Source organism: Delphinapterus leucas, chromosome 4 (assembly GCF_059928025.1).
Source record: "Delphinapterus leucas isolate spDelLeu-1000000601 "Yukka" chromosome 4, BTC_Dleu_Yukka2, whole genome shotgun sequence".
Taxonomy (NCBI): domain Eukaryota; kingdom Metazoa; phylum Chordata; class Mammalia; order Artiodactyla; family Monodontidae; genus Delphinapterus; species Delphinapterus leucas.
In genome coordinates, this window is record NC_143132.1 from 8144323 (window position 1) to 8164607 (window position 20285).

General features: G+C 42.7%; 1 protein-coding gene across 3 annotated transcripts in view; it reads left to right on the plus strand.

Moving 5' to 3' along the window:
- The first annotated feature begins 590 nt into the window (after nt 1-590).
- VPS26C (VPS26 endosomal protein sorting factor C) overlaps nt 591-20285 on the plus strand; it is a 71830-nt gene continuing 52135 nt past the window's right edge. The window contains exon 1 of one of the 3 annotated variants that reach the window (XM_022552800.3): nt 591-677. Coding sequence is in view for 2 of the 3 variants with exons in the window: in XM_089910262.1 (XP_089766388.1) it covers nt 1070-1126 (57 nt within the window). In the remaining variant the exon portion in view is untranslated. Of the gene's footprint in view, nt 678-905; nt 1127-20285 lie in introns of those variants that run through there. The other 2 variants (XM_089910262.1, XM_022552799.3) reach the window with 2 other exon arrangements.

A 20285-nucleotide genomic window follows, 5' to 3' on the forward strand; every position in this document is an offset into this window, starting at 1 on the left:
ACTGTATTAAGTCAGCTACCAAAACAATGAAGATTTACCTCTCTGCTTATTAGAAAAGTTATTGTTTAAAACATTGACAAGGGATTTTATTTCAACCAACGTAGTATGTTGCCTAGCACCTTACCGCTGCCCTGTCTGGAGGCAATCCTCCCACAAAGCAATGTACTCCTTGTGTGTAGTCAGCTCTTGCTGGGAAAAAAAAGATTAGGCAGGACCGTTTCTGCTTTTAGGTTTTCATTTCTATGCACTGTCAGGACCCAGGGCCTGCGAGCCGCGCCTCCCCACACTCTGCGGACCCCGTTCCAGGGCGCGCGCCGAGGGAGTACCCACAAGCCCCCACGGCCCTGCGACGCTGGGCGAGGTCATCCGCGCTCCCCGAGACCTTGGCCCCCGGCTCGGCGGCGGGGGCGGGGGCGGGACGGCCGAGCCGCCCGCCAATCCACGTTTTGCAGGCAGGGAGCGCGGGGCCTCGGAACGGGCAGGGAGAACTGCCTAGTCGAGGACGGACACAAGGCCTCCGTCTTCAGAGCCCCCGAAAGAAAGCGAGGGAGGACGAGAGACAACAAGAGGAAGGGACTGGAAGGGAAGGCAGCCCCCAGTTATCACCGCCTTAAAGCCAACTCAACAGCGAAACGCCTATCTGCCCCGCACAGCCTGACGGGAGCCTCAGCCTCGAGGTACTGGCTGCGCCCGCAACGCGTCCCTGGCACCGCCCCCTGCCGCGGGGCACGCCGGGAGAGCCGAGTTTCCCCCTTCCTCTAGTAAGCGGGCGAGACGAAGGGTATTTCCAGTGTTAACGACTATCTTTACGGAAGAGGTGGGGTTAATCCTGTCCCGCCCTTCCTGGCCGGCGGGGCGAAGACTGACAGTCTTCGGCAAGCGCTAAGGCCCGCCCCTGCACCGGAAGGAGGAAGGCGGGGGAGTCGAACAGGCGTCAGGCGCGGTGTCACGTGTCTCAACTGCTGGTGGAGAGAAGAAAAGGGCGGGACCCCGGACGGAGGGGTGGGGTGCCCTCCTTTCCCTTGGGTCACGCGCGGCAGGAAGTGGTTCCCGAAACGGAGTATTCGAGATGGGGACTGCCCTGGACATTAAGGTTAAAAGAGCGAACAAGGTTTATCACGCCGGGGTAAGTAGGGGTGGGTGTGCCTGCAGGTTCTGTTGTCTCCCAGGTCCCTCATACTTCTGGGTTTTCCTGGGCGGGGCAAGGCGCACCTCCAGGTAAGTCCCGGTCAGGTGCGGACCAGCCAGGTGCATCCCTGCCAGGTGCGTCTCGCTTGCGCGGCTGGCTGCTCTAAGAGCGGCCCCCGCCGGAGTCGCCGCCGGGGTTGGGGAGGCATGCAGGGCCGAGAGGCTGGCCCCAGGGCTGCAGCGGTAACTGTCGGGCCCCTTGAACATCCAGCTCGCCCTTGGGCCCCCGGGCTTGAGCTGTCGCCAAGAGCACTGAGGGGGGAGGAGCTTGATGACCAAACGCCCCGTTCCTCACTTCTAAGTTGAGTGCAAAGGTCTAAGGACAGAAAGGCAGAATTAACCTTGGAAGCAGAAATACGCTTTTAGGCCGTGCTCAGCTTTAACACCATACAAAAGTTATTCATTTCTCTGGTTTTGTTGTTTTAATAACATACAAAAGGAATAGCATATTAAAATGCAAGTCAGAAAAAATCTTAACTATGCCATTAACAAGTTTTGGGCCACTGGCTGCTTAACCTCTTAGGGCGTCAGTTTCCTTATTTGCCAAATGAGGATGCAAGGTTCCTCTACCTCTAAGTCGGGGAATCTCAACCCTTGCTGTACTTCAGAATCCATCACTCAGGGGAATTTAAAAATACGCTAACTGGGGTCCCACACCCAGAGACATCAGTGATTCTGATGTGCGGCCAGGGTTGAAATCACAGCCAGCTCTCACACTCGGTGGAATAAAATTGAGAGTAGTGGTTGGTCACGTGAATGCAGGGAGGTCTCAAAAGGGCCGCTAAAGCCTTTCGGTGCAAGATATTTGCGGAAACCTAATATTTACAGATTCAATCTGTCATCTCCAGATTATTAATTACGGAGGGGAAAAGTTACCTTTATAGTGGAGGAATCTGCTAGTCACCATCCTAACCAAGACCAACAATTAATACCACCTTTCCATCACTGTCACCACTAATGAGCTTGACATGTTCTGGCATAACAATAGAGGGTTCTGGCATGAAAAACTGAGAAGGATACAACTCAGCTATGTAGCCTTCCTGCCAAAAATGCTTAACTTCCCTCAGTTCGTAAGGAAACAGGCATATTCGTATTGAGAAACATTCTGTACAGTAATTGGCCTGGATTCTTCAAATATGTTAGTGTCATTAAAAAGAACTTTTTTAGATTCAAGAGATGAAAGGGATTTGAAAACCAAATACAGTACCTAATTTTTGATAAATTTGAATATGGGCTATATGCTAAATACAAGTTTTGTTTTGGTGTTAATTTTCCCCAGTATGATATTCATATTTTGGTTATGTGAGAGAATACTACACATACTGAAGTGCTTAGGAGTGAAGTGTCACAATAACTAAATTTTAAATGGTCCAGCCATATTGTGTGTGTGCACACATATGAGGAGAAAGAAAGCAAATGTGCCAAAATATTAACAACTGGTGACTCTAGTTGAAAGTTATATGGGTCTACTTTGTATTCTTTATTGAGATCTAATGGTGTACAATTCAGTGGTTGTAATATATTCAGGGTTGTGCAACCATCACCACCATCTAATTTTAGAACATTTTTATCACCCCCAAAAGAAACCCTGTACCCCTGAGTAGTCATTCCTCATTCCCTCTCCCTCTTAGCCCCTGGCAATCACAGATCTACTTTCTGACTCAGTGGATTTGCCTAATTAGGACATTTCATGTATATGGGATCATACAGTGTGTGGCCTTTTGTGATTGGCTTCTTTCACTTAGCATAATGTGTTCAATGTTCATGCATATTGGAGCATGTATCAGTTCCTCATTTGTTTTAATGGCTGAATAGTAAGCTGTTGTATGGATATGTCACATTTTATGTATCCATTTACCTGCTGATGGACATTTGGGTTGTTTTCACTTTTTGACTATCATGAATAATGCTACTATGAACATTCTAGTACAAGTTCTTGTGTGAACATATGTTTGCATTTCTCTTGGATATATACCTAGGAGTGGATTTGCTGGGTGATATGGTAACTCTATGTTTAGTTTCTTGAAGACCTACCAAACTGTTTTCCAAAGCACCTGCACAACTTCACACTCCACTAGCGGTGTGTGAGAGTTCCAATTTTTCCTCTACTTTGTATTCTCATAACTTTTTTGTAGCTTGGAAAATATCAAAATAAGAATTGGGGGAGGCAGTGACAGGCGATATGTACACTTAACTTTAATACTTATTATTTTCATTCAGAAGTTAGCAGATTCCATTCAAAGATGTTATAGCAGCTGAGATGCTGAAACGTTTTCTGGGGTTTAAAATATGGTGTCAGCAATGAAAAGTACATCTGAAAAAGTTGAAGAGATGGAATCATCCATTTGACCCAGCTGGAAGTCTTAACGCAGCCAGGACCACTCCTTGTGGGTGGCAGGGTGGAAGCGGGTATTAGCTCTGCTCATCCGGTGCACATCCCTTCATGCCAGGATTAGGAACAGAATCTGCACCTGTTGGCTTATGACAGTGCTTCCCAGACTTCACTTTTACACTTAATGTATTTTACACTAAATGCATATTAAAAGGAGACCTCATATGGCCACTGTGAAAGAAAACCCTGTGTAACTTCTCCTAAATAGAGGGTTGCTGTGTACAGTTGACCCTTAAACAATGCAGGGGTTAGAGGTGCCAACCCCACGTGCAGTCGAAAATCTATGTTTCACTTTTGACTCCCCCGAAACTTGACTACCAATAGACTACTGCTGACCAGAAGCCTTACCAATAACATACACTGTTAACACATATTTTGTGTGTTATATGTATCATATACTGTATGCTTACAATGAAGTAAGCTAGAGGAAAGGAAATGTTATTTAGAAAATTGTAAGGAAGAAAACATAACATTTACAGAGCATTGTACTGTATTTATCAATACCATAGTTTGTCTCTTTACAAGGCGACTCGTCTGTCAGTACCTACATCAATATTGTCTCATATGATACAAAACACTGTAGATGCTATATGTATTACTAACACTAGACATCAAAAATCAAGAGATAATGTGAAAAATAAATTCACATTTATTTACAGGCATAACAGTTCATGCCCTGATAATAAATAAGCGACAGTATGATTGCTCTGTGGTAGCCTAGCCTATACACCGATGTCACATTCGTGACATACCTAATTTTTTCTTAATTTTTTCCATGTTTCTAGGCTATATGGTTTTTCTTGTGAGTTTTTTTCAAATCGTCACAAATCTCAAAAACTTTTTCCAGTATATTTATTGAAAAAAATCCACCGTGAGCCCACACAGTTTAAATGCATGTTGTCCAAGGGTCAACTGTATATTTTTTAAAGCCAAAAAAAGTTATTAAATGAATAAATCTAATCACTGGCCAAAAATATACACCTGGAATCACATGCTGTGACTCATGTGTTGGATGGACTCCGTCATCTGTGGTTAAGGATGGGTAGAGGAGGCAACCAGCACCATCAGGGCTGCTCCCAGAGATCCAGGGAGAAGGACCCTCCGAGGTCTCAGTGCCTGCAGACAGCGCGTGTCTCAAGCCCAGTTTGCGCCATGGTTGTACAAGGAGGGTCCTGTCTTTCTCACCCTCTCCACTCTTGGCTGGCGGCAGGTGGAACTAATAAATACAAATTTCCAGTTTTCTCAGTACAGCTCAACAGCATTGGTAAAGATTTGGTTGCTATAAACCGGACTCATCCATGCGCCTGCCAGAACACAGCACCTGTAATTGTCCTGGTTTGCTCGAGGTGGCTGCCACCTGTGTTCTCAGGTTTTAAGTGCTTGTCATTCAAGTGAAACATACTTGTCCATGTAACGACGGTCTTATGTTCCACCTGAGGGACTCGGGAAACACTGGTGTAGGGTTTTGTGAGCCTGGCAGCATCACTCCCATTTTACTAACGAGGAAACTGAGGTCTAGACAAGTTAAGGAATTTGCCCCAGACCGCCCAGCTAATGACAGCCTGGATTCCAATGCAGGTCATCAGATTGCAAAGTGTGTCCAGCCAACACTCTTATTACACCTCCTCCCTAAGAGCGCCCATTTTTGTGCAAAATGGAGGCGCTTTTTACGTAGGAATAGTAGTTATTAGTTTCCTAGGAGTGCTGTGAATAGCATTGTAATATTTCAGTTAAAAAGCTGCTGTGACGACTCCTCGGAACGTGTGCAGCCAAGTCTGTTCCTGTGCTTTTCAGTATCTTAGTTGTTGTGGAAGCATTTGAAAATGGTTTTGATTCTGTGGACACCAGAGAACCTAAGTTATTCTTGGGTTTAAAATTGTCATTTGGGTTTTTCCTACAAAAAGACGCTCATTCAAAGTGGTGGTGTTTTTTTAAAAACATCACAGTTGAATAATTTTTTAAAATATAAACATAACATTTTACAGAAGGCTGGAAAGTGAAAAGTCAAGTTCTTCCTCTTTCTGACCCCTTTTTCTGTCCCTGGACGTATCCGCTGACAGTTTATGTACTATTCCAGGCATTTCCTGTGAGTAATAGTTGCACGTGTACGCAGACACGCACGCAGACATACACAAAACTTGTTCTTTTTGCTGAACGGTATATCCTTATCTTGGATACCTTTCCTTACACCACATCTTCATCAACTCATTCTTTTCAGACTGTTACTGAATCAAAATAGTTTTATTCAACCAGTGTCTGTGAATCTCCTTATAGGTCTGGAGAGAAGTAGGTAAAAAGAAAACAAAAGGTGCTAACGTACTTGTGCTGGAATGGGTGCATCTCTGGTGTGTGAGGGAGCTCAGAGGAAGGTGTAGTCGTTTGGGGGTGGGGGAGGGCCCTTCTGGAGCTTCATTGAGGCAGTGAGGCTCCAGCCTACTTCTGAAAGCTGTGTGCGGGGCCGGGGTCTCCCTCCCCGCCTGGCACTGTGTGTGTGTGTGTGTTTCCATCAGAAGGAACAGACAGTGCGAGCACAGTGGGCAGGAGCTAGCAGACATTTGTGGGGCAGTGAGTCCAGTGAACGGCTTCTTTTACTCCATCTCCCCACCTTTCACTGCAGCTCATGTTCATCTCGTTTGACAGTGATTTGTTTTAATGTGTTTTTTTTACATATTTATTGGAGTATAATTGCTTTACAGTGTTGTGTTAGTTTCTGCTGTATAACAAAGTGAGTCAGCCATACATATGCATATATCCCCATATCCCCTTCTCTTGCGTCTCCCTCCCACCCTCCCTATCCCACCCCTCTAGGTGGTCACAAAGCACCGAGCTGATCTCCCTGTGCCATGTGGCTGCTTCCCACTAGCTATCTATTTTACATTTGGTAGTGTATATATGTCCATGCCACTCTCTCACTTCATCCCAGCTTACCCTTCCCCCTCCCCGTGTCCTCAAGTCCATTCTCTACATCTGCGTCTTTATTCCTGTCCTGCCCCTAGGTTCATCAGAACCATTTTCTTTTAGATTCCATATATATGTGTTAGCATACGGTGTTTGTTTTTCTCTTTCTGACTTACTTTACTCTGTATGACACTCTCTAGGTCCATCCAACTCGCTACAAATAACTCAATTTCATTTCTTTTTATGGCTGAGTAATATTCCATTGTATATATGTGCCACATCTTCTTTGTCCATTCATCTGTCGATGGACACTTAAGTTGCTTCCATGTCCTGGCTATTGTAAATAGAGATACAATGAACATTGTGGTACATGACTCTTTTTTTATTATATAAATTTATTTATTTTTGGCTGCATTGGGTCTTCGTTGCTGCACGCGAGCTTTCTCTAGTTAAAGTGAGCGGAGGCTACTCTTCGTTGTGGTGCGCAGGCTTCTCATTGCGGTGGCTTCTCTTTTTGTGGAGCATGGGCTCTAGGCACGCAGGCTTCAGTAGTTGTGGCATGTGGGCTCAGTTGTTGTGGCACACGGGCTCTAGAGAGCAGGCTTAGTAGTTGTGGTGCACGGGCTTAGTTGGTCCGTGGCATGTGGGATCTTCCTGGACCAGGGCTCAAACCCGTGTCCCCTACATTAGCAGGCAGATTCTTAACCACTGTGCCACCAGGGAAGTCCTACATGACTCTTTTTGAATTATGGTTTTCCTCAGGGTGTATGCCCATTAGTGGGATTGCTGGGTTGTATGGTAGTTCTATTTTTAGTTTTTTAGTTGTTTTTTTTTTTTCTTGCGGTATGCGGGCCTCTCACTGTTGTGGCGTTTCCCGTTGCGGAGCACAGGCTCCGGATGTGCAGGCTCAGCGGTCATGGCTCACGGGCCCAGCCACTCCGCAGCATGTGGGATCTTCCCGGACCGGGACACGAACCCGTGTCCCCTGCATTGGCAGGCAGACTCTCAACCACTGCGCCATCAGGGGAGCCCCTATTTTTAGTTTTTTAGAAACCTCCATACTGTTCTCCATAGTGGATGTATCAATTTACATTCCCACCAACAGTGCGAGAGGGTTCCCTTTTCTCCACACCCTCTCCAGCATTTATTGTTTGTAGATTTTTTGATGATCGCCATTCTAACTGGTGTGAGATGATACCTCATCGTAGTTTTGATTTGCATTTCTCTAATGATTAGTGATGTTGAGCATCCTTTCGTGTGTTTGTTGGCAATCTGTATTTCTTCTTTGGAGAAATGTCTATTTCGGTCTTCTGCCCATTTTTGGATTAGGTTGTTTGTTTTTTAGATATTGAGCTGCATGAGCTGCTTGTATATTTTGGAGCTTAATCCTTTGTCAGTTGCTTCATTTGCAAATATTTTCTCCCATTTTGAGGGTTGTCTTTTCATCTTTTTTATGGTTTCCTTTGCTATGCAAAAGCTTTTAAGTTTCATTAGGTTCCATTTGTTTATATTTGTTTTAATTTCCATTTCTCTAGTAGGTGGGTCAAAAAGGATCTTGCAGTGATTTATGTCATAGAGTGTTCTGCATATGTTTTCCTCTAAGAGTTTGATAGTGTCTGGCTTTACATTTAGGTCTTTAATCCATTTTGAGTTTTTTTTGTGTATGGTGTTAGGAAGTGTTCTAATTTCATTCTTTTACGTGTAGCTGTCCAGTTTTCCCAGCACCACTTATTGAAGAGGCTGTCTTTTCTGCATTGTATACTCTTGCCTCCTTTATCAAAGATAAGGTGACCATCTGTGTGTGGGTTTATCTCTGGGCTTTGTATCCTGTTCCATTGATCTATACTTCTGGTTTTGTGCCAGTACCATACTGTCTTGATTACTGTAGCTTTGTAGTGTAGTCTGAAGTACAGGAGCCTGGTTCCTCCAGCTCCGTTTTTCTTTCTCAAGATTGTTCTGGCTATTCGGGGTCTTTTGTGTTTTCATACAAATTGTGAAATTTTTTCTTCTAGTTCTGTGAAAAATGCCATTGATAGTTTGATAGGGATAGCATTGAATCTGTAGATTGCTTTAGGTAGTGTAGTCATTTTCACAGTATTGACTCTTCCAATTCAAGAACATAGTATATCTCTCCATCTGTTTGTATCATCTTTAATTTCTTTCATCAGTGTCTTAGTTCATCAATAGTTTTCTGCATACAGGTCTTCTCTCTCCTTAGGTAGGTTTATTCCTAAGTATTTTATTCTTTTTTGTTGCAGTGGTAAATGGGAGTGTTTCCTTAATTTCTCTTTCAGATTTTTCATCAGTATATAGGAATGCAGGAGATTTCTGTGCATTGATTTTGTATCCTGCTACTCTACCAGATTCATTGATTAGCTCTAGTAGTTTTCTGGTAGCATCTTTAGGATTCTGTATATATAGTATCATGTCATCTGCAAACAGTGACAGTTTTATGTCTTCTTTTCTGATTTGGATTCCTTTTATTTCTTATTCTTCTCTGATTGCTGTGGCTAAAACTTCAAAACCTATGTTGAGTAATAGTGGTGAGAGTGGACAACCTTGTCTTGTTCCTGATCTTAGAGGGAGTGGTTTCAGTTTTTCACCACTGAGAATGATGTTGGCTGTGGGTTTGTCATATATGGCCTTTATTATGTTGAGATAGGTTCCCTCTATGCCTACTTTCTGGAGAGCTTTTATCATAAATGGGTGTTGAATTTTGTCAAAAGCCTTTCTGCATCTATTGAGATTATCCTATGGTTTTTATGCTTCAACTTGTTAATATGGTGTATCACATTGATTTGCATATATTGAAGAATCCTTGCATTCCTAGGATAAACCCCACTTGATTATGGTGTATGATCCTTTTAATGTGCTCTTGGATTCTGTTTGCTAGTATTTTGTTGAGGATTTTTGCATCTGTGTTCATCAGTGATACTGGCCTGTAGTTTTCTTTTTTTGTGACATCTTTGTCTGGTTTTGGTATCAGGGTTATGGTCCCTCATAGAATGAGTTTGGGAGTGTTTCTCCCTCTGCTATATTTTGGAAGAGTTTGAGAAGGATAGGTGTTAGTTCTTCTCTAAATGTTTGATAGAATTTGCCTGTGAAGCCATCTGGTCCTGAGCTTTTGTTTGTTGGAAGAATTTTCATCACAGTTTCAATTTCATCGCTTGTGATTGGTCTGTTTATATTTTCTATTTCTTCCTGGTTCAGTCTTGGAAGGTTCTGCTTTTCTAAGAATTTGTCCATTTCTTCCAGGTTGTCCATTTTATTGGTATATAGTCGCATGTAGTAATCTTTCATGATCCTTTGTGTTTCTGCAGTGTCAGTTGTAACTTCTCCTTTTTCATTTCTAAGTCTGTTGATTTGAGTCTTCTCCCTTTTTCTTGGTGGGTCTGGCTAGTGGTTTATCAATTTTGTTTATCTTCTCAACGAACCAGCTTTTAGTTTTATTGATCTTTGTTATTGTTTCCTTCATTTCTTTTTCATTTATTTCTGATCTGATCTTTATGATTTCTTTCCTTCTCCTAACTTTGGGGTTTTTTTAATTCTTATTTCTCTAATTGCTTTAGGTGTAAGGTTAGGTTGTTTATTTGAGATTTTTCTCATTTCTTGAAGTAGGATTGTATTGCTATAGACTTCCCTCTTAGAACTGCTTTTGCTGCATCCCACAGGTTTTGGGTTGTCGTGTTTTCATTGTCATTTGTTTCAAGGTATTTTTTGATTTCCTCTTTGATTTCTTCAGTGATCTCTTGGTTATTTAGTAGCGTATTGTTTAGCCTCCATGTGTTCGTATTTTTTACAGACTTTTTCCTGTAATTGATATCTAGTCTCATCGTTTTGGTTGGAAAAGATACTTGATACGATTTCAATTTTCTTAAATTTACCAAGGCTTGATTTGTGACCCAAGATATGATCTATCTTGGAGAATGTTCCATGAGCACTTGAAAGTGTATTCTGTTGTTTTTGGATGGAATGTCCTATAAATGTCAATTAAGTCCATCTTGTTTAATGTATCATTTAAAGCTTGTGTTTCCTTAATTATTTTCATTTTGGAAGATCTGTCCATTGTTGAAAGTGGGGTGTTAAAGTCCCCTACTATGATTGTGTTACTGTCGATTTCCCCTTTTATGGCTGTTAGCATTTGCCTTATGTATTGAGGTGCTCCTATGTTGGGTGCGCAAGTATTTACAATTGTTATATCTTCTTGGATTGATCCCTTGATCATAATGTAGCGTCCTTCTTTGTCTCTTGTAATAGTCTTTATTTTAAAGTCTATTTTGTCTGATACGAGAATTGTTACTCCAGCTTTCTTTTGATTTCCATTTGCATGGAATATCTTTTTCCATCCCCTCACTTTCAGTCTGTACATGTCACTAGGTCTGAAGTGGGTCTCTTGTAGACAGCATATGTACAGGTCTTGTTTTTGTATGCATTCAGCCAGTCTATGTCTTTTGGTTGGAGCATTTAATCCATTTACATTTAAGGTAATTCTTGATATGTATGTTCCTATTACCATTTTCTTAATTGTTTTGGGTTTGATTTTGTAGGTCTTTTCCTTCTCTTGTGTTTCCTGCCTAGAGAAGTTCCTTTAGCATTTGTTTTAAAGCTGGTTTGGTGGTGCTGAATTCTCTTAAGTTTTGCTTATCTATAAAGGTTTTAATTTCTCTATCGAATCTGAATGAGATCCTTGCTGGGTAGAGTAATCTTGGTTGTAGGTTTTCCCCTTTCATCACTTTAAATATGTCCTGCCACTCCTGTCTTGGTTGCAGAGTTTATGATGAAAAATAAGCTGTTAACCTTATGGGGATTCCCTTGTATGTTATTTGTTGCTTTTCCCTGGCTGCTTTTAATATTTTTCTTTGTATTTAATTTTTGATAGTTTGATTAATTTGTGTCTTGGCGTGTTTCTCCTTGGATTTATCCTGTATGGGACTCTCTGTGCTTCCTGGACTTGATTGACTATTTCCTTTCCCATGTTAGGGAAATTTTCGACTCTAATCTCTTCAAATATTTTCTCAGACCCTTTTTTTTTCTTCTTTTTCTGCGACCCCTATAATTCGAATGTTGGTGCGTTTGATGTTGTCCCAGAGGTCTCTGAGACTGTCCTTAATTCTTTTCATTCTTTTTTCTTTATTCTGCTTCCTGGCAGTTATTTCCACCATTTTACCTTCCAACTCACTTATCTGTTCTTCTGCCTCAGTTATTCTGTTATTGATTCCTTCCAGAGTGTTTTTAATTTCAGTAGTTGCATTGTTCATCACTGTTTGTTTGCGCTTTCTTTCTTCTAGATCCTTGTTAAATGTTTTTTGTATTTTCTCCATTCTGTTTCCAAGATTTTGGATCATCTTTACTATCATTACTCTTTCTTTTTCAGGTAGGTTGCCTATTTTGTCTTCATTTATTTGGTCTTGAAGGTTTTTACCTTGCTCCTTCGTCTGTAACGTACTTTTGTCATTTCTTTTTTTTTTGATGGGTGGTGCTGTATTCTTGTCTTACTGGTTGTTTGGCCTGAATCGTCCAGCACTGGAGTTTGCGGGCAGTTAGATAGAGCTGGGTCTTGGTGCTGAGATGAGGACTTCCAGGAGGCCTCACTCCAATTGATATTCTTTGGGGTCTGAGGTTCTCTGTTAGTCCAGTGGTTTGGACTCAGAGCTCCCACCACAGGAGCTCAGGCCTGACCTCCCGCCTGGGAACCAAGATCCTGCAAGCTTTGTGGAGTGGTTAAAAAAAAAAGGAAGAAAGAAAGAAAAAAAGGAGCAGTACGATATCAAAGAATAAAAAACAAAATAAAATTAGAAAGATAAAAAGTATATTAAGAAAAATAAAGATATAGTTGAAACAACGGCAAGAAGGTAAAATAAAACCACAGCAGAAAAAAGAAAAAACGGTGGGCGGGGGGAACAAGCCAAAAGGAGAGATATATCACTAACGAAGTATAAAGAATAAAATAAAATTAGAAAAATAAAAGATTTATTAGAAAGAATAAAAATATAAAAGAATCTACAACAGTGAATCAACAAGGTAAAACAGAACCCTGATCTAAAAGAGGAAAAAAGAAAAGAAAGGAAAAAAAAAAAAGCCTTGGCTATGGGGGCAAAGTTTTAGGGGCAGGAAGTTGGGGTGGTGTGGAGCTTAGGCAGGGGCAGGGTTCAAGGTGGGACGGGGCCTAGGCGGGGGTGGGAGGTGACGTTTGAGCGTGTGACGGGGCCTCTACTTAGGGCCTGCGCGGAAGGGGAGAGGCAGCCTCTGGGAAGCAAGGCCTCTGGAATGTGGGCTTCCAGAGTTTGGAGGTGGGGCCCTGGTGGGGGTGTGTGGGTGGGGTTTAGGCCCCGCACGTTGGAGGTGGTCTCAGAGGGGGTCTCCGCGTGTAGGGGTGGGGCCCCGGGTAGGGGTGCAGGCACGGGGCTCAGGTTCTGCCCGACAGGAGGGAGGCTCCCAGGGCAGAGGCTTAGGCCCGGGAGCCCAAGAGGCTCCCCAGTGCCTAAGTGGACGGGGAAAGCACTGGCTGCATTCCCTTCCGTTTCTTCATGCCCCTCCCCCACTTGACGATGATTTTTTTTTTTTTTAAGTGACTTTGCTATATTCTCTTCCCAGAATATTTATTTTCTTTGCCTTAGGTTTACTCTGCTCTTCTCCTTTGTTTTTTGTTTGTTTGTTTTTTTGTTTTGGCCAAGCCTGGCAGCATGCAGGGTCTTAGTTCCCTGACCAGGGATCGAACGCATGCCCCTTGCAGTGGAAACGCAGAGTCCTAACCACTGGACCACCAGGGAAGTCCCTGTTTTCGTTTTTTAACTTCATAAATTGGCTGTTTAGCTTACTAAATTGTAGCCATCTTTTTAAAATGCAGACACTTTTCTCTAAGTACAACTTTAGTTGCAGCCCATAAGTTTTTGTTTTTAATAGGTTGGTGAATTATTGTAAAGCAGACGCCCTTGAAACCCCACCCAAGTCCTGCAGGAAAGGAGTAGGGGACCAGGAGAGAAGGAGAGATTGGAAGAAGTCGAATCACTGCCTAGATGCTGGCAGAAGGCGCTGTTCCAAAAGATGGTGCTGTGGGGATGTGGGAAGACCCCAAAAGAAGCTCCACTGCCCTGTCCCTCAAGATTTGATTCATAGTATTTTTATGATTGTCAACTTAAATTTTTTCTAATTTCTATTATGATCTTTTTCTTTGACATGTGACTTGCTTAGAAGTGTGTGTTCTAATTTCTGTTATAAAAACTCTCACTAGAGGCTTATAGGAATTCCCAAGTTTAATATTTAAATTTTAGAGAAGTCCTTATGAGAAGAGTAACTTTAAGCAGAAAGTGAGGTTGTGATGAAAAAGAATGCCAGGAAATTCCAGTGGTCAGAGGAAAGAAAGACTAACACGGGATTGTTTTCTATAATTTAGTAGTGACCTGTAATGGGTTACCAGCATACTTTATATATACCGCAGTCATCACTCTGATTAACTTCTGTTGTAATTAATTTGTTCTCTGAGTCGGCCTAACTAAAATAATTTGTTTATATTTGTATTCCTAGGCCTTTCAGTACCTGCCACTTGGTAAGTGCTCAGAAACTTTATTAAATGATAGTTGAAGCCTTAAAACATAGACTTTAAGCAAAATTCATAAGACTAATAGTTTTATGAATGCATTGATCAGAAAAGGAAAACTATTGTTTTATAAGTATAGTACAGATTTTGCTTTGTAATTATAAATAATATTCTAGACATAAATTCTAGACAGATGCTGGTAAGATTCTTATTTTGATGTATCCCCACAGCTACACATGACCCCCCCCCATTGTTTGTATTTGCTTTAGGGCGGTCATTCTTTTTTTTTTTTAATACATTTATTTATTTATTTTTGGCTGTGTTGGGTCTTCATTGCTGCACGTGGGCTTTCCCTAGTTGCGGTGAATGGTGGCTGCTCTTTGTTGCAGTGCACGGGCGTCTCATTGCAGTGGCTTCTCTTGTTGAGGGGCATGGGCTTTAGGCGCGCAGGCTTCAGTAGTTGTGGCACACGGGCTCAGTAGTTGTGGCACACAGGCTCAGTAGTTGTGGCTCATGGACTCTAGAGCACAGGCTCAGCAATTGTGGCGCATGGGCTTAGTTGCTCCGTGGCATGTGCGATCTTCCTGGACCAGGGCTCGAACCCGTGTTCCCTGCATTGGCAGGCAGATTCTTAACCACTGCGCCACCAGGGAAGTCCCTAGGATGGTCATTCATAAGAGAATGGTTCAAATAAATGTGGGAACAGGGACTTCAGACTTCCTGTGTGTATGGTTATCTTCTAACTTAGAAATAGAAAATTGTCCAGAATTTGATTCCCCAGAGTCTTTGTCACAATTTGCACAGCTCAGAGACAGGAGACCTTCCTCAGAGCTTGAGCAATGCCACCATCTCCCTGAGACGACTCATTGAATCCAGAAAGTTAATTTGTGTTTCCAAAGCCCCATATATGATACAGAGCAATCAGGAATGTGAAAAAAAATCCCTACTTGTGTATTTCCAGGGAAAATTCCTGGGAATTTTGAGGAAGAGAACACTTAACTGATACTGTTTTATGATAACATGGTACCAGTACAGCCCCTTCCAACACACAGACTGCTTTAATGTTCACAAATACTGAAGAGATGGCATTTCTCTCCCATTTTATGTGTGGGAAGACTGAGGCTCAGAGAATTCAGCGACATGTCAAGGGCATTGATGTAAGAGTGAATGTTTGAAATCACGTCTTTTTATTCCCAAGCCTGGAACTCTGTGTGCCTTCTCCAGGTCTTAATTCTCATCCGGAGGATGGGGCTGATACCTGCTCAGAGGCTTTGTTGTGAGAATTAAATGAGAGAAAGTTTCAAGACATTTACTATAGGTCTGACCCGAAGTAGGTGTCAAACGGTAGGTGGTAGTATCCTTACGCTTTTCCACAATCTGTTTGCACTTAAAATTGCTCTGTCTGCCTTGTTGTTAATCATGTCGTTCGTGCACCTTACAAATGGTGCACCTTACAAACAGTAAGGGCTTCTCAGATGCTGTACAGATTGCTGGATGTCTCCCCATGGTGAACTTGGAGAACGGAGGCCAGGGACCCGGGAGAGCATACAGATTACAGCATTTTGGGCACTGCAAGCTGGGTGTGGCTTGGGCTTTGTTATGTACTTCTTTGCTTGGTGCAGTAGATGTGTTCTTGAACCAAAAGTTTGAGTCAAATGCATTCTAAATTGCATTATATTTTCAATGTACTAGAGCTTATTGGCTAAAAGAGACCTACAGTAAATCTTTTTGCAATGTAAATATAGTTCATTTGTTTTTATAAATTCAGAATGTTTTACCTTCTGAAACCCTGGCACATGTACTCATGAAAATGACACTGTTATATATTATGGTTGTGAAAAATATAAACGGGAGATTTACTGTCCAGCATAGCCAGGTTACAGTGATAAAGGATTTATGCATGGTGGGCTGATTACTGTTACCACAAGAACTTCTAGGTTTGCATTTTGTCTTGTTTGGCTTTCATGTAATTTCTTGTTTAAAAAAAGAAAAGTTTAAAGAGGAAAAATCCTTTATATGCCAGTTCATTATTATGAAGAAAAATTGCAAAGCTAGAATCGTATGAAAAAAAGAAGCCTAACTGTTCTAGTTTGTTCTGCTGGATTCTTGATTTGTGAATGGTCAGTTATAGTTGGATGCTGGTGCAAATTCTTAGGGTAGAGCTTTGAGCTAGGAGGGATCTCAAAATAACTTTGTGGGAGGTACGAACCCATTAAGGAATGCAGTCATCTGAACCTTAAGTGGGTGTTTTTTCTCACTAATTATCTAATACTCCTGAAAAGGCTTGTCCAACCCTTATATAATGCATGAGAAGTATTTTCAGAGTTGTCCAATGCCGTTTGAACCCTGGGATGCAGTCAGAGTGTTCGTTAGTTCTCCGTTTGGTGTTCGTTGCAGCAGATTCTGTCCTGGCCTGAGCATTAGTGACGCCTGCCTGGCCTCTGTGGGCGTGTCCATGTCTAGACTCGGGACAAGTCTCAGCATGTCAGGGACACCCTTGACACTCCCCTCCCCCGCCGGCTGCTCTGACTCTTGCAGGGTGGTTGGGTTTTCCCCCACCTTCCTCTTGATGCCGAGACCACAGTCCAGACCTCTTGGCCTTGTGTGGTCCTGGGTTCAGCCTGTGCAGCCAGCAGTGCCCTCTCCGTGGGCCGAAACCTGCAGTCTTTGACACCAGCCACTCCTGCAGTGACTGTCCCCCAGTGCTGAACTCCTAGCTGTGCTGCTCGCAGGCTGGAGAGTCAGCAGCACCCGTCTTCTCCTGTCATTCCCCCTCTCTGACCCCCTCCCCACTGCTGCCCCAGCCTGAGTTGGCAGACCCCAGCTGCTCTCTTCTATAGGTGTCCAGTCTAGGTGACCCTCCTTAGAGAGGGTCCCTGCTCTCAACCTGCCAGGAGCTTAATTGCTACTGTCCTGCTTACCTCCCCCTCCCTGGTCCTGCGACTCTAAAACCTGCGCCCTCTCCCTCCCCACCATCCTCTGGGCTCAGCCAACCAGACTCTCTGATATCCTCCCTGACTTCCATCCTTGGCCCCCTCTCACTCCCACCACTCTCCCTGCACCTCTGCCCCCGTGTGCTCTCCAGGCCTCTTGGCTTGTCATCTGCCCTCTTAGTACAGGCAGGTTCCAGAAAAGTTGTAAGTTGAAGCCAGTTATCTATTTGCTTTCCTTTTTCATCTCAGCTCCACTTTGGGGATTTTTAACCCCCTAGCTCTGAATATGTTTTCATTTCATTCAGAGATTTTAATCGGCAGTTGTTATCTGTAAATGCACTTCATTTACCAGACAAATCTGTGACACCACCCCCTCCCCCAGTTAGGGTTCTAGGCTTCAACTTCTGTTGGGAGAACAGACTTACTCGTTAGCCATCGGCCAGGTGGGCTGACCTGCTTCCCTTCCCAGTGAGCACATTGAAGCCCGGACTGTTGCAGAAGAGCATTATTAGCAAATCAACAACGGATGGTATTATGCCAACAAGAAAAGCACAACGTTCCAAAGCTCAGAAATAAACTTTGGCCTGTTTGGATGGAGGGTTTAGGGAGAGGTCAGTTCATGCAGTGACTTGCTTCAGGCCTGCCTGAATCCCTGCGTGGGGCGGTAGACCCAGCTAGCTGTACACTGTTGCTCTCTGGCCTTGGGGTCCTGCCTCTTTTCAGATACTTTTCCATATAAGCACAAGCAAGTAAAGGTATAATTTTTGTAAAATACTTTTGTGAAGTGAAGAATGCCTATCAATTTCAAGTATTGTCCTCTACTTGCACATAGGACTTTCTGGGCACATTTATATGGTGAGCAGCTCTTTAAAAGATTGCTTTATTCATTTCTTAAAAAGGTACAGTTTCCCAAGACTGAACCAGGAAGAAATAAAAAATATGAACAGACCAATTACAAGTACTGAAATTGAATCTGTGATTTAAAAACTCCCCAAAACAAAAGTCCAGGACCAGATGGCTTCACAGGAGAATTCTAGCAAACATGTAGAGAAGAGTTAACACTTATCCTTCTGAAACTATTCCAAAAAATTGCAGAGGAAGGAACACTTCCAAACATTCTGTGAGTCCACCATCACCCTGATACCAAAACCAGATAAAGGTACCACACAAAAAAGAAAATTACAGGCCAGTATCACTGATGAACATAGACGCAAAATCCTCAACAAAATACTAGCAAACCGAATCCAACAATACATTAAAAGGATCAGACACCATGATCAATTGGGATTTATCCCAGGGATGCAAGGATTTTTCAGTATCCACAAATCAATCACTGTGATACACCACATTAACAAATTGAAGAATAAAAACCATATGATCATCTCAATAGATGCAGAAAAAGCTTTTGATAAAATTCAAAAACTCCCCAGAAAGCAGGCATAGAAGGAACCTACCTCAACATAATAAAGGCCGTATATGGTAAAGCACAGCTAACATCATACTGGTGAAAAGCTGAAAACATTTCCTCTAAGATCAGGAACAAGACAAGGATGTCCACTCTCTCCACTTTTATTCAAGATAGTTTTGGAATTCCTAGCCACAGCAATCAGGAGGAAAAGAAATAAAAGGAATCCAAATTGGAAAAGAAGAAGTAAAACTGTCACTCTTTGCAGATGACATGATACTATACACAGAAAATCATAAAGACACTACCAGAAAACTACTTGAGCTCATCAATGAATTCAGTAAAGTTGCAGGATGCAAAATTAACACACAGAAATCTGTTGTATTTCTATACATTAACAGTGAAAGTTCAGAAAGAGAAATTAAAGAAACAATCCCATTTACCATTCCATCAAAAACAATAAAATACCTAGGAAAAAAACTACCTAAGGAAGCAAAAGACCTGTACTCCAAAAACTATAAGATGCTGAAGAAAGAAATTGAAGATAAAAGGAACAGGGGGGAAGATATACCATGTTCTTGGATTGGAAGAATCAATATTGTCAAAATGACCATACTACCTAAGGCAATCTACAGATTCAGTGCAATTCCTATCAAACTACCAATGGCATTTTTCACAGAAATAGAACAAAAAGTTTTAAAGTTTGTATGGAAACGCAAAAGACCCTGAGTAGCCAAAGCAATCTTGAGAAAGAAAAACAAGAGCTAGAGGAATCAGGCTCCCTGCCTTTGACTATGCTACAAAGCTACAGTAATCAAAACAGTATGGTACTGGCACAAAAACAGAAAGATAGATCAATGGAACAGGATAGGAAGCCCAGAAATAAACCCACGCACCTATGGTCAATTAATCTACGACAGGGCTTCCCTGGTGGCGCAGTGGTTAAGAATCCACCTGCCAATGCAGGGGACACGGGTTTGAGCCCTTGTCCAGGAAGATCCCACATGCCACAGAGCAGCCAAGCCCATGCGCCACAACTACTGAGCCTGTGCTTTGGAGCTCACGAGCCACAACTACTGAGCCCACGTGCCATGACTACTGAAGCCTGCGTGCCTAGAGCGCATGCTCCACAACAAGAGAAGCCACTGCAATGAGAAGCCCGTGCACCATAACAAAGAGTAACCCCCGTTCGCCGCAACTAGAGAAAGCCTGCGTGCAGCAACGACGACCCAACACAGCCAAAAATAAATAAAATAAATAAATTTATTTAAAAAAATTAATCTATGACAAAGAAGGCAAGAACATACAATAGAGAAAGCACAGTCTCTTCATTAAGAGGTGTTGGGAAAACTAGAAAGCTACACGTAAGAGAATGAAATTAGAACATTCTCTAACACCATATACAAAAATAAACTCAAAATGGATTAAAGACCTAAACGTAAGACCGGCTACTATAAAACTCCTAGAGGAAAACATACGCAGAACACTCTCTGACATAAATCGCAACAGTATCTTTTTGGATCTGTCTCCTAGAGTAATGGAAATAAAAACAAAGATAAATAAATGGGACCTAATTAAACTTAAAAGCTTTTGCACAGCAAAAGAAACCAAAACCAAAAAGACAACCTGCAGAATGGGAGAAAATATTTGCAAATGATGCAACTGACAAGGGATTAATCTCCAAAGTATACAAGCAGCTCATACAGCTCAATATCAGAAAAACAAACAACCCAATCAAAAAATGGACAGGAGGGCTTCCCTGGTGGCGCAGTGGTTGAAAGTCTGCCTGCCGATGCAGGGGACGCAGGTTCGTGCCCTGGTCCGGGAAGACCCCACATGCCACGGAGCGGCTGGGCCCGTGAGCCATGGCCGCTGAGCCTGCGCCTCCGGAGCCTGTGCTCCGCAACGGGAGAGGCCGCAACAGTGAAAGGC